This window comes from Furipterus horrens, unplaced genomic scaffold (genome assembly GCF_987537825.1).
Source record: "Furipterus horrens unplaced genomic scaffold, mFurHor1.1.pri manual_scaffold_11, whole genome shotgun sequence".
NCBI lineage: Eukaryota > Metazoa > Chordata > Mammalia > Chiroptera > Furipteridae > Furipterus > Furipterus horrens.
In genome coordinates this window covers 19,425,436-19,437,999 of record NW_028327181.1, presented here as the reverse complement: position 1 = coordinate 19,437,999, position 12,564 = coordinate 19,425,436, and the positions used below count along the sequence as shown (strand labels likewise).

Sequence of the window (12,564 nt, the reverse complement as noted above, 5' to 3'; positions counted from 1 at the left end):
CCAGGACCCCCCCTCATGTCACAGGAGCCCTGACTCAACCCCCACTGAGTCTGAGGATTTCCTCATACCCCGCTTTCGTTCTCCTGTCAGTACATTCTCCCCACCACACACCGCTGTCCCCTGTGCTTTGCACCATGACAGCCTGCAACCATGGTGAGCATGAGGGGTGAGCACAGCAGAGCCTCAGCTTTGGTGGGGGCGTTCAGGAAAGAGAAGTGTCCCCCAGCCTGTCTCCCCTCTCCCCTCATGTCAGTCCCACCACCCTGCTGACACCTCGTCTCCTCCTGCAGACGACGATGCCTTTGAGTCAACAGAGGCCAGCCTGCCGACCCCAGGGGATGGTGACAGTGAAGGCACATTGCCCCAGCGCTTGGAGCAGCCACTGCCCACCACGGGGGTCTCCCTGGCAGACCTGGAAGACTCAGCTGACAGCAGTAGCGCCCTGCTTGTGCCTCCTGACCCGGCCCAGAGCGGGACACCCCCAGCCACAGAGGCACTGCCAGGGGGTGGTGGCCACAGCCGCAGTTCCCTCAATACCGTGGTGTAGAGGATGCCCACCTCACGGCCCCAAAGGGCATGGGACACCTGTTTGCTGTCAGGAAGACTGATCCTATGGAGACCTGCAGAGCCCTGTGAGCCTGGACTCAGCAGCACTGCTGCGCCCCCTGCAGGCGTGCGTGTGTGCTTAGAGCTGCCCTAGCCTCCCGCGGGAGCAGGCACCTGCACCGAGTCTCCTTGAGGGCTTCAAACACATGTGTAGCTGTGGGTCAATGTCTTTTTCTTTTAAAATATCAGAAGAATGACAAAAATTGTTCATACCACACTTTCAAAAGTAGGGAACAAAGAAAGCACTGTGGGCCTGGGCAGGGGCCAAATGACACCCGGCTTTGGTGGGCTTGCTCACTGCAGCACGTCGTCCGGAGGAGCCTGCCACCAAGCCGCAGAGCTGCTGCCACAGTGCGCCTCGCTGACCACTGCCCAGGAAGGCACTCCAGGCACCAGTGTGTGTGGACCATCAGGGTTGTCTGGGCAATGGGCCTGCCTCAGGACAGGTGGCCTTGGAGGTTGCTACAATGGCTGCTCTGGGGGGTGTGCCCCCCCCCCCAGGTCCAGCTTGAATATCTAGGGTGAGCCTGCCTAGACTGGAGGCAGGCTTGGGACTCTGTCCCAAGACCCTAAAAGGGGGAGCTTGGAAGCAGGTTGAAATCTTCACCCTGTCTTTCCAGCGAGGCTCAGCAAAGCTCAGTTCTGTGCCAGAAAGCCCCATCCCAGGTTCATTGGATTCCTCTCCAACATTGCTGTGCATGGGCCTACCCCCACCCCCCACCCAGGAGGCGACTCTGAAGCTGGGCTGAGGCCGTTAGCTATGCATGAGTGTCCTGGCCCCAGGTCCTCCGCCGGGGCTTGGGGATTAAGCCGGCTTCTCTCTGTTACCCTCTGGAGTCGCCCTCCTATTGAAGTTGCCCCTGGGCCTGGTGTACCCCCACCCCAATTTCTGTGCCATAAGGGTTATTTTGGGGGGGGGGTGACATTAAAGTTCTGGCCTGTGTCCACCTCCTGAAAGTCCACTTCTTGCATGCCACCGCCACTGCTAGAGCCCAGTGCCCGGTGGCTGCTTGCCATCTTCTTGTCCTCAGCAGCACAGGGTGCTGGGTGCCCTGCCCGGGGGCTTTTTGCTTGAGGGACCCTGTTGCCTACTCCTGGGCAGTGGTCTTGTCTCCTGACACCAGGCTTTTAACATTTCTGAGGTTTGGAGATTAAGCGGGTTCTGTGCGATTTTTAGCACATTGTATCTTTTCTATGTTGAATGTCTAGATCTTTGTGTGTGTGTGGGTGTGTGTGGGTGTATATGTACATGTATGTCCAAGTGTTTGCAGGTGGTGGTGGTACATGGGAACTCAGTCCTTGATTTGCCGGGCCAGCCATGGCCCCGTGGGCAGCACTGAGGCATGGCTGGGTCTGTGGCTCTTCTGAGAGTGCAGAGCCCCCTGCTCCTGGTCCGCCTTTCAGCCTTTGCAGGCCAGTATGCAGCAAGGGGAGAGCTGACTTGAAGTGAGTTCCCCTGGTGGCGGAGTTTGGAGTCACAGTTCAGTTCTGGGCACATTCCCACACTTCGGTTGGAAAGCTTGTCTTGTTCTTCCAATGTGGACTGAGATCCTTGAGTTGTCCCACAGGCTGGCCAGAGATGTGACTTTTGTCGCTGACCTCCCTGTCCTTGGGCTCAGCCCACAGGAGGCAGATGGCATCCTGGGCACACATGCCCCACGCTAGCTGCTGAAAACAAAGGAAGTGTTTGGTACCTTCACCGTGTGCTGGGCGCAGGCCAGCTGAGTTCCAGAGCAGCAGCCACAGGCTGCTGAGTGAGGGTCCTGAGTGGGCATCCTTTGAAGCAGCCACCTTAACAGAGCCCTGTAGATTCTGGCCCCCATAACACAGGGTCCCTCTGGCCCAGGCCTCAACTGTGTGTACAAGGCAGGGTGGCTGGTGCTAGATGTATGGAACTGGGGGACTTCCTTTGTGTGATGGAGGACTGCTGGGGACAGACAGCAGAAGGTGCTAAGGAGAAGGTGACCTGAAGCAGACCATGGGGGCTACAGAGGGTGGGCCTGCTTCTGGACTGGCCAGGGCTCCGTGCAACGGTGTTAAACCCACTGGTGTCCTTGGCCTGGGCAGAAGGCTACCTGTTGCCCTGTGTCTCCAGGCACTGAGCTCTGCCTGAAGGCACTTGTGAGGGTACAAGGGGGAAAGCTGTGGTCTACGCGGTTAGCCTTGGCTTCCTGTCTAGTCGCCACCCTTTGTAAGATCTACTTGTGCTCCATGGTCCAACTCTGGCTGAGACTCATGTTCCTATGAGAGGAGGGTTTTCTGCTCCATGCATACTGGACCTCCAGAAGGACAGGCCAGGGTCTTGGGCAGAGCCTCCTCCCTAGGACCTGAGCTGCCTGGTGGAAGTGAGTTGCATCTGTACGTTGTCTCAATGCCTGTTTTATGTTTTCCTTTCACTAAGGGTTATTAGTTTGGGTTTCTTTTCAGTTGGGTTGGCACTAATCCTTAAGATGCTGTGAGAACCATTTCATCCCAATGCCAAATAAATTTGTGTTCTGGAAGGAATTGTCAGTCCTTGGTGTGGCCCATGTTCGGGGTGGGAGGCTCTGGCCAAATTGGGGCTGAGGCACAGGTGCAAAGATGGGTGGAAGGGGGGCTTGGGCCATCTGTGGGAGCCAGGGGCAGGCTTGGGGCTCTAAGACTCCTCTGTCCCTTTTTTTCTCAAGCAGTGGTCCTTTCAATAATTTCCTAGTATGTGGGGGCACCCAGGGGACTGAACCTTGGGTAGGTCCTCATGCTCACCTTCCTAACCCAACTGTCTGGCCACAGTGCTCCAAGCCGGGCTGGGAAGGATCCGGGTTGAGAGGAGCCAATGGGTTCCTTGGCAGGGATAGGCACTTCAAGGAGGTAGCCCCTCATCCCTGGGCACATCTGTGGGACAGCAGTCTGTCCTGGGCGCCCTGGACACTGTCAGCACCATGGGCAGCTCCATGCTGCTCAGTATGGCAGCCCCCATTTCCTGCAGTGGGAAGAGCCCAGCCCTTGTGAGGATTGGAAAGAGGTGCCCGGTGCAGATGCACCCCCACCTCCCACTCAAGCGCCCCCCACCACCACCACCCAGTCATGCTCACACAGGAGGGTACACTGGCACCCAGGGGTGGCGCTCTTTCTAGACAATGCTGCCTTTTCTCCTGACCACACGGAGTAGGAGAAATAAGAGCCCCACTTTCCAAAAGAACGAACTGAGGCTTGGGCCACTGCCTGGGGTCTGCTCCACAGTTGCTGAAGAAGCCCAGTCCCCACCTGGGCTGTGGTTTCCCAGAGACCTGTTGGTGGGGCGGTCCTTGGAAGGTGGCCATGTAAAGCAGAGGTCCATTGCATGCCAGGCCAACAGGGGGGAAGCCAGTAGGAGGCTGTCTGGCCTTGGGGTGTCACATCCATAGTAGAGAAGAGAGACCCTCCTACACCCTCCCCATTCCAGCCCCACAAGGACACTAGGATCCAAGGTGCCTTCCCCCTTGAATTTATGTTCTTGGTGGCCTTGCCTTGTCATTCCTAGTCCCCCGACACTGCCACCATTTGTTTCCTCACCTGTAAATGGGCATCTATAGTTCCCACTCCAAGAATGGTCAATTGTGGAGGAGGGGGAGCCCGTGTAAAGCTTTTAGCCCCAGGTAATGCTGGCGATTGTTACTGGCACATGCCCTGGTGAGCCCAGAACTCTTCCCTGCTGTTGCCCCTGCCTGGGCACTGCCCCTCCGGCCCACTCCCAGAGCCCACAGAATGTAGCCACGCCCCTAGCCCACTTGCCTAATAAATACACAGCTGCCTGACCTTGCCCCAGGCTGGGACTGTGGGTTCACTGAGAATTTTCACTGCAGCAGCCTCTAGAGGCACAGGGTCTGGGCCTCCCCCCCAGGCGCCACCCACCACCCAGTCCCAGACCCTCTCGCTCAGGGTTCTGCTGGTCCTGGGGCTCTGGCAGGACCCCTAGAATTCAGACGGCTACCTTGTTCCTGCAATTAAACGATACACAAAGTGGCATCGGCCTGATGTGGCTCCAGACAGGAGTATGGGGGTGGGGTCTGTAACACACTCCCTCTCGCACAGAACCTGGATTCTTGCCTTTAATCCCACAGAGGCCTTAGTGTGCCTATTCATACAAGGGGGAGACTCCTGAGTGACCCTCCTCTATCCCACCACAGCCAGTCTCAGAGCCCCATCTAGAACCCCTAGGTCTGTCTCAGAGGAAGAAGTTGCCCCCATTCCCAACCCAGACATTGTATCTGAATCCCCTGGTCACATGGAAGGAGAAAAGCTAACAGGTTCTAAAAGCACCACCTACTAAAGCCTAAGATAACACATTTTATTTCAAAAACAAGTGGGCGCCCACCCGAGGTCACCGTGAGTGGTTACATGAAGACTCCAGATAACGTTTCCCAGAGGCCAGAAAGTGAGGCGCACTGGTTCCAGGACCCACTGCAGGCTGCCCTGGGTGGGTGGGTCCTGGCAACAGGGACAGTTGGTGAAACTGCACCCAGGTGACAGTCTGAGTATACATGACACTTTCTGAAGAGACACTGCTGTCTGGGTGACTGCCTGTGGTGAGACTCAGGGGTAAGTGTCCTAGGTGTCACTGTCCAAAGCAAAACAAAGCAAAGAGAGTAAGTTTGGCTGCTGGCTGGATGTGGCTGCGTCCAGGCCACGCTGTCCCATGGGAGGCTGGGTCTGCAGTTGGTAGAGCGAAGCTGGCCAGAGGCTGCTGTCCAGTTGGTGCCCTGTGGAATGTGGTTGTATATCAGAGTGACACTGATCCGAGTGATACTGTGTCCAGGTGACAATGTCCCAGCAGCCCACCTGTCCCTGGTGTCTGCTGCTTGGTGTGTGGGTCATATTTTTTATTCTAGTGCATGGAGGCCCTGCCCTCTCCCCAAGACCCATAAAGAAAAAAACCTGCGACCCCTCCTCCTAGCCCAGGAGTCCCGCCTGCCACAGGCCCTTGGTTCGCCCCCCAGAAACTGTCATACTCCAAGGCCATATCTTCCCCCAGCTCTAAGGCCAAAAGGGGCTCCACGCGTCCTCCAGGCTGGACTCAAGTCTCCACAAGTGACCGCTGCACTGAGCCATCCGCACTCCCCAGACGCCATCCCACGGCCGCACCCCAGTACTGGAGTGCAAGCGAGCAGCGTCGGAGGACCTGTCCTCTCCGAGCTAGTTCCACGAGGGGGCAGATCTGTCCATTCTCTCCTCTGGTCAGTGGCGCCTCCAGCACCGCGCTTGACCCATCCTCGGTGTGGCCGCCGTCAATCCCCACAGCCCTGCGAGGGCCCGGGAATCACCGGCGTCCTCTTGAGGTTCTTCCGGGCCGGGGTCCGGTTCGCACTGCCGTTGGCGGGGCCGTCCGAGGCGTCGTCAGTGGGCCTGGTGACCGCGGTCAGGGCGTTCACGGTGCCAAGCGCCCGCAGCAGCCCCGGGCCGCGCGGCGGGACGCGGGGCTCGCGACGAGCAGGTGGCGGCTGGGGCGGGGGAGGCAGCAGTGCGCGCAGGGCGTCCAGCTCAGCCCGCAGCTCTACGCGCAGTGCTTCCAGCCCGGCGCCCAGCTCCGCACGCACGGCCGCCAGGCCCTCCTGCAGCCGCCGCTCGCTCACCTCCAGGACGCCGGCTGGGTAAGTGCCCCCGATGCGTGGCTCCCCGCACACCGAGCACACAGAGTCTCGGCTGCGCGTGGCCTCCCGCTGCCCGGCCCCCACATCTCTGGCCCCTGCCCCAGCCGCTGCCGCTGCGCGCTCCACCAACCGCAGCAGCCGGGGAGCGTCGGCCCGTGCCTCCGCCTCAGCCCGGAGCTGGCCCCGGAGGCGAGCCAGGCGACCCGGGGCGCGGGCGTCTTCAGGGCCCGGCCCATTGGGCTGAGGCCCCGGATCCCGCCGGCGGTCCATGCCACGCCGCATTGCCGTGCTGGCGCCGTACGCGCTGCGAGCCTGGGCCCACGAGCGCCCGGACTCTGCTGCCATGCATGCGCGCTGTTGCTGCCACCGCCGGCGCCAGCAGCGCCTGACTTGGCCCAGAACCGCAGTCCGCAGCCTAGCGACCGCTGGGGCCCGAGCAACACGTGGTGGAGAGGACCCTCGGGACAGCTATGGGAACATCCTAGGCCTCAACGGATCCTACCTGGGGCCGGGAGAACCCCGGCAAGGGCGAGACCCTAGGGGACCCTGGGCTTGGGCAGTGGTGCAGGCGTCAGTGTGTTGAACTTGCCCTCGGGGTCGCATGTCAATGGGTCCCAGAAAAGGGCTTGGACCAGCTTCTGGGCAGAGGTGACGGGAACTGAGCTTGCATCCTCTAAACATCAGAGTCAGGGTGGGGGAAGTATGGTCATGGACCCAGCATCCCTACTTACTAGCTAGAGCCACCTCCATAGTCCAGGCCACAATTATCTCCTTACTCTGTCCCCCACAGTCTACACACAGCTGCAGGAATCCTCCTCGTCACGGACACTAACATTCAAGCTCTTCAGGGGTCTCTGTTGCTGTCCACAGTGCTCTGCCCACAGGAGGTGCTGAAGGTGGAAGTCCACCTCACACTGTGTTTGGCCACATCTGTTTTAACATCCTCTAACCCAATAACCTTCTACACTCCTCTGGCTCTTTGTTTAGGCCATTCTTCTGCCTGGAATGCCCCCGCCACCCCCACTTGCCTGGCCAATCTCATTCATCCCACTTCTGCACGCCAGCCTTCCTTGACCACCCGATGACAATCAGGTGACTCAGGCCCCTCCACAGCAGTGCTTGAGTACAGGGCTGGATCACGTGACTCAATGGTGAACTCACACCGACTGTTGGATGAAGGAGTTAGATAGGTGAAGGAGTCTAGGGTTGAGGGTCCTCTGTGGGGCAGGTCTCCTCACCCCCTTTCCCACCCACCCAGGGCAGCCTGCATACCTGCTCTGCCTGGCATCTGAGACCCTTATAGCCATCCCTGCCACCTTTCCTGTTGCTGCCACCTTCTATGGGAGCCCCTCACCACTGCATCCTGTCCTTTCTCACCCCAGTGCCTGGTGCCTTCACACGTGCAGTGCTGCCCATGGGAGGGCCATGAGCATTGCGGCTGTGAGCCCCTCTGGAGGGCAGTATTCCCATCCAGCATGTTGTTCTCACTGCACCCTAGGGGCTAGTTAAGACTCTGAGTGCCATGGGGCCTCCCCAGCAAACTGTTGGCTAGGGAGGGCCTGGGCTGGATTCAGGCTGGGCTGGGATCCCAGGGCCCATAGGGGCCTAGCCTCTATTCAGCTCTGTGTGTGGGTTGCAGGGCACAGGGGGATGTTGTGGACCCCACTCGCTGGCAGACCTGGTCCCAGCCACTGTAAAGAGGCCTGTATCCCCACTATTTGTTAGTTTCTTCATAACTCATTTGTTCATCACAGCCTGTCCCTCTGGAAGGTGCAGGGGAGGTGAGAACTTGGCCCTCTGTCAACCCGGCAGATAGCCCCATTCCTGCTGAGTCACCTGGTCTGCTGGGACCCCAGCATCTGGTTCTGTGGATCCCTCGAGCCTCATTAACCATCCCCTGTTCCCTTCCCCAGTAATTAAAATACTGCTAGCAAAGGAGCCCTGGATTCCCTCCCCAGGGTGTGTGAGCTGTGGGCTCTGATCTCTCTGAGCTCAAATTGAGTCCTCATCTGTGAAATGAAAGAGACCCCTAAGATCCTCAGGAGGGGTCAACAAAGAGGCCAGAAGTGTGGGAGAGGGCTCCAGAGAGACTCCAGATTTGCTGGCCAGCAGATGTAGCTGTGGGAGACCAGCAGATGTGCTTATAAGAGCTGGGAGGGCGAGGGTAGGCTGCCAGGACTCATGGAAGCCTGGGCAAACAGAGGCTTTGCTGTCTGACTGTGAGGCTGATGGGAGAGGGGATGGGTGATAGGAACAAAGCCTTTGCAGTAAGTTCAAGTTCCTGTAGGAACTGCAGGCTTGTGGTGGGGTGTGGTCCCAAAGCCATGATTGTGACGAAGACAATGCATAGGAGCAAGTACAGAGATGGATGGCTGCTGAGGTCCTGGTGAGTTGGGGGCAGGCAGGTGTGGTCAAAAGGACCCTGAGTCCCTGAGGTCAAGTACAGTCAGGGTGGAGAGAGAAGTAAATTGTGATCTGGCCTGAGATTCATGAGTGAAGGGACTGGGGCAGAAGCTGAGGACTGGAGGTGAGGAGGAGGGTGGGGAGGGTTCCCTGGGGAACCCTTCCCCTGGCTGGCTGGTTAGAGCTGAGGTAGGTGTGGTCTCTGTGGGGCAAGAAGCAGGGACAGAACTGCTTTCAGGTTCCTCCTGGAAGCTTCTCACAGCCCAGCTCCTTCCCAGTTTCATTCCCTGCTCTGTGCCCAGGGCCAGGGGCCGGGCTGGTGGGGGGGGGAGGCATGTCTGTGAGAAGCCATTAGCACCGGGGGCTGTCCCTAGCCTGGCCCCAAGCATTCAGGCCATTAGGGCCTTGCCACTCATTAACTCATTAACTCATTAACAGTGGGGGCCTCAGCGAGGCAAAGGAGAGAAAACCCTGAGGACTCATCTGCCCTCACTCTTGCACTCTGTGGCCATTAAACCCTGGCAGCCACCTGAAAAGGAGGTTTTAAAGCCGAGAGCAGCTGGGAGTCAGGAGAGAGATCAGCAAGCAGGGCCAGGCAGGCTTTGTACGTTAAGGGGCTCTAGTGGCCTCAAGAAGGGGCAGGGAGCAACTGCTGTGACTGTAGCCTCAGTCGTCAGGGTGAAAACCGAAAAAATGGGCGTTTGTGCTGCCTGTCACCTCCAGAACCTATAAACAGAGACAGGGATTGAATGTTTCTGGGTGCTTTATTCAGATGGCTGGTGATCTGAGAAGATGGCGGGTTATGTGCGAGTCAGGGTAGGACCAGTCATACATTCCAGTTCCTGAAAAAAATAGCTTTCTACATGAATTAATTGTCAAGCCTATTAAGTGTAACTTAAAGCTACAAAATTTTGACTCCTTGAGTTCCCCTATCAAGGAGAGCATCTGGAAACACAGGTCCCCAGGTCCCCCAACCTCATGAGGTAAAGGGGATGCAAGTGCTTGAGGGTACCTGGTCTTTCTCCAGCTGTCTGCACACCAAGTTCAGCCGACCTGGTTCTCTGTGAAGTGGGGGATGTGGAGAGTGGGTTGAGGTCCCTGAAGCTGGCAGGGCAGCACCCCAGCAGGCTCTGAGGGTCTGTGTGAGAAGGGGGCATGTTGGGCAGGGAAGGCCCCAAGGGATGAGCTAGATGAGACCTCTGTGTAGGTCACAGGTTCTCGGACCTGCCTCCAAGGGGACCCCCTGAGAGAGCGGGGAACATGGTCTGCCCAGAACAATCAGCCACCAGAGTAGGATTAGAGTTAGTTTTGGATCTGGTCCTAGAAGGGGTTGTGTGGGCTGAGGGTCTGGGGTGGGGGCTGCCACTCTCCCTTTTGGTCAGGGACCCTGACTCTCAGCACAGACACCCAGGTATGTGTACCTGCCCATACTCCACTACAAATGTGCAGCTCACCCCAGCAGGAAGACTGGCTGGGTCTTTGGAGAGTGAGTGAATGAGGCCAGCTTGGCTAGGGCTGGGACCCTGTGTCCTGGGCACTTAGAGAGGAAAGGGTATCATGTCGTTTGAGTCCCCAAAATGCAGGCCATAGAGCGGGGCCTCAGCTGACTAAGCCAGAGGGCTGGCTTGAGCCATTGCTCAAGTTCTGGGTTAGTTCTTGCTGTCCTACCTCTGGCTACTCCTGTTGACTCATTTCAGTTTCCCTGCCTGTCAGATCCCAGGATAAGACTGCTGGCCAGGAGATGATAAGGGTGGCAGAGGTGACAGAGCCTGGAGTGGTTGGAGGAGGCCTGTGACCCAAAGGGCTGGTCTGTCTACTCTGGGAGGCCCTGCTGTCTGGACCCCTGAGCTGCAGATGGCCTGTCTTAAAGAAGGGGCCAGAGTGGGAAGTGACTTTAGGTCTTGTTGCAGGGTCCGAGGCTTCCTGTGGGGGCTGAGCTCAGGCACACCTTGCCCATGAGCACCCCTGCCCACCAGGCCCCGGAACTGTGCGCTGGCCTCTTGGAGACTCCGGCTACCCAGGCGTTCCCTGTGAGCTGCCCTGGGGCAGGTGGCTTCTGTGGGAGGGCAACTCAGTGCCTGGTAATGGCCTTGCCTGACCTCAGTAATGAGCTCATTACCTGATAATGACCTTGTTTTCCTGGTCCTGGCCTCAGCAGCCCTAGAATGTCTGTCTTGGGGTGGCTCTGACCATTCTGGGCCATGGCTCTCTAACCTGCCCCTGAGGGGCATCATGCCTGCCAGCCTCTGTGTGTGCCCTCCTTCCGGTGGGACAGTCCTGGGTTTCTGACTGTCTCCCGCAGCTACACAGCCTTGGGCAGTCAGCTCTTTAACCATTTTGTGCATCCTGCTCTCACTCACAGAAGTGGCAAAAGAGCATCTGTGTGGGGCAGAGTGGGGAGGGCTGCCTTAGAGGCCTGGCCCACGCAGAGGTCCTCGGGGCTCCCTTCTCCTGCCGGCTAGGCTGGTCTTATGTCAAAGGCCATCCTCACGACCATTGGCCCCTGGATTGACCACATCCTGTCATTCCTGGTGTAGGGTTGGGAGGAGAGTTCTCGAGCGGAAGCAGCCTGCCCCACTAGGATCCCTTCCACCTCCCTGTGGCCAAAGATCACTGCTCTGTTCTCTTCTTTGATCTCTTAGCAGCACTGAGGCAATTGGCATGTCCTCCTGGTTCTTCCTCCCATGCCACCCATCCTGACTGGGCCACCATACCCTCACCTGCCTCACTTCTCTAGGCCCCCCGGTTTCACCCTCACCCTCGCAAAGCAAGCCTGTTAAACCTGTCTGATTAGGGCCCTGAGCAGGTAACTCAGTTGGTTAAGCATTGTCCTGATGTGCAAGATTGTGAGTTTCTCTCCCTCTCTCTCTCTCTCTCTCTCCCTCCCTCCTGCCCTCCCTCCCTTCCTCTCTCTAAAAAGCTGACAAAGCTCATTAAACTTATGTTACAATTACTTTATACTCCAGCTCCCCCATTGAAAGTTCTTTCGTTAAAGAAGATTTAGCATCTTTAATTTGTTTCAGGCTAAGAAATAAGAAATGAAACAAAAGATTCAAATCTGAAGCAAATTATTTCTGAAGAATTTTACCACAGAAGAGTAGAAAAAGTCAAATCAGATGACATTTTGTATTCTCCAAATGAAGTCTCAAATCTTAATGACTACAGGGAATCATTGGAAAATCCACCCAGTTCAAGTGGAATCATATACTATATGGTCTTTTGTGACTGGCTTCCTTTACTTAACATAATGTTTTCAAGGTTCATTCATGTTGTAGCATGTATCAAGACTTTATTTCTTTAAAAAATTTCTTATTTACTTATTTTTAGAGAGAGGGGAAGGGAGAAAGAAAGAGAGGGAGAGAAACATCAAACAGTTGCTTGTCACCCCCAACCCGGGACCTGGCCTGCAACCCAGGCATGTGCCTGACTGGGAATCAAACTGGTGACCCTTTAGTTTGTGGGATGACGCCCCAACCCACTGAGCCACACCGTCAGGGCTATTTCTTTTTATTGGTTGATAACATTCCATTGGAGGTTCCACATCTTATTTACGCATTAATCATTTTATGGACATTTGGGTTGTTTCCAATTTTTGACTATTATGAGCAATGCTGCTATGAACATTCATGTACAAGGTTTTGTATAAACATATGTTTTCATTTATCTTAGATATATTCCTAGGAGTGGAATATGGGTCATATAATAACTCTATTTTTAATCTTTTGAGGAACTGTCAGACTGTTTTCCAAAGCATCTGAATTATTTTATATTCCCACCAGCAGTGGATGAGGGATCCAATTTTTCCACATCCTTGTCAACACTTGTTATTATCTCTCCTTTGATTACAGGCATTTTAGAGGATGTGAAGTGGTATCTCATTGTAGTTTTGTGCATTTCCCTAATAGTTAATGATGTTGAGCATCTTTTCATGTAACTTCATCTTTATACT

The 12,564-nt window shown here is 56.3% G+C and overlaps 2 protein-coding genes across 5 annotated transcripts in view; one reads left to right on the top strand and one right to left on the bottom strand.

The window, feature by feature from the left end:
- The window catches only part of DGCR2 (DiGeorge syndrome critical region gene 2), a 59,430-nt gene extending 58,616 nt beyond the window's left edge, over positions 1 to 814 (top strand). For all 4 annotated transcript variants that reach the window (XM_090290837.1, XM_090290836.1, XM_090290839.1 and 1 more), the window contains one exon: positions 291 to 814. In XM_090290837.1, coding sequence (XP_090146963.1) covers positions 291 to 547 — 257 coding nt within the window. In that variant the 3' untranslated portion in view covers positions 548 to 814. The remainder of the gene's footprint in view (positions 1 to 290) is intronic.
- Positions 815 to 4,898: 4,084 nt separating this feature from the next.
- On the bottom strand, positions 4,899 to 6,579 carry LOC149997179 (protein FAM246A-like). The gene has a single exon (XM_090291767.1). It carries the CDS (start codon positions 6,555 to 6,557, stop codon positions 5,850 to 5,852), a length of 708 nt encoding a protein of 235 aa, XP_090147893.1. The 5' UTR covers positions 6,558 to 6,579; the 3' UTR covers positions 4,899 to 5,849.
- Positions 6,580 to 12,564: the final 5,985 nt, after the last annotated feature.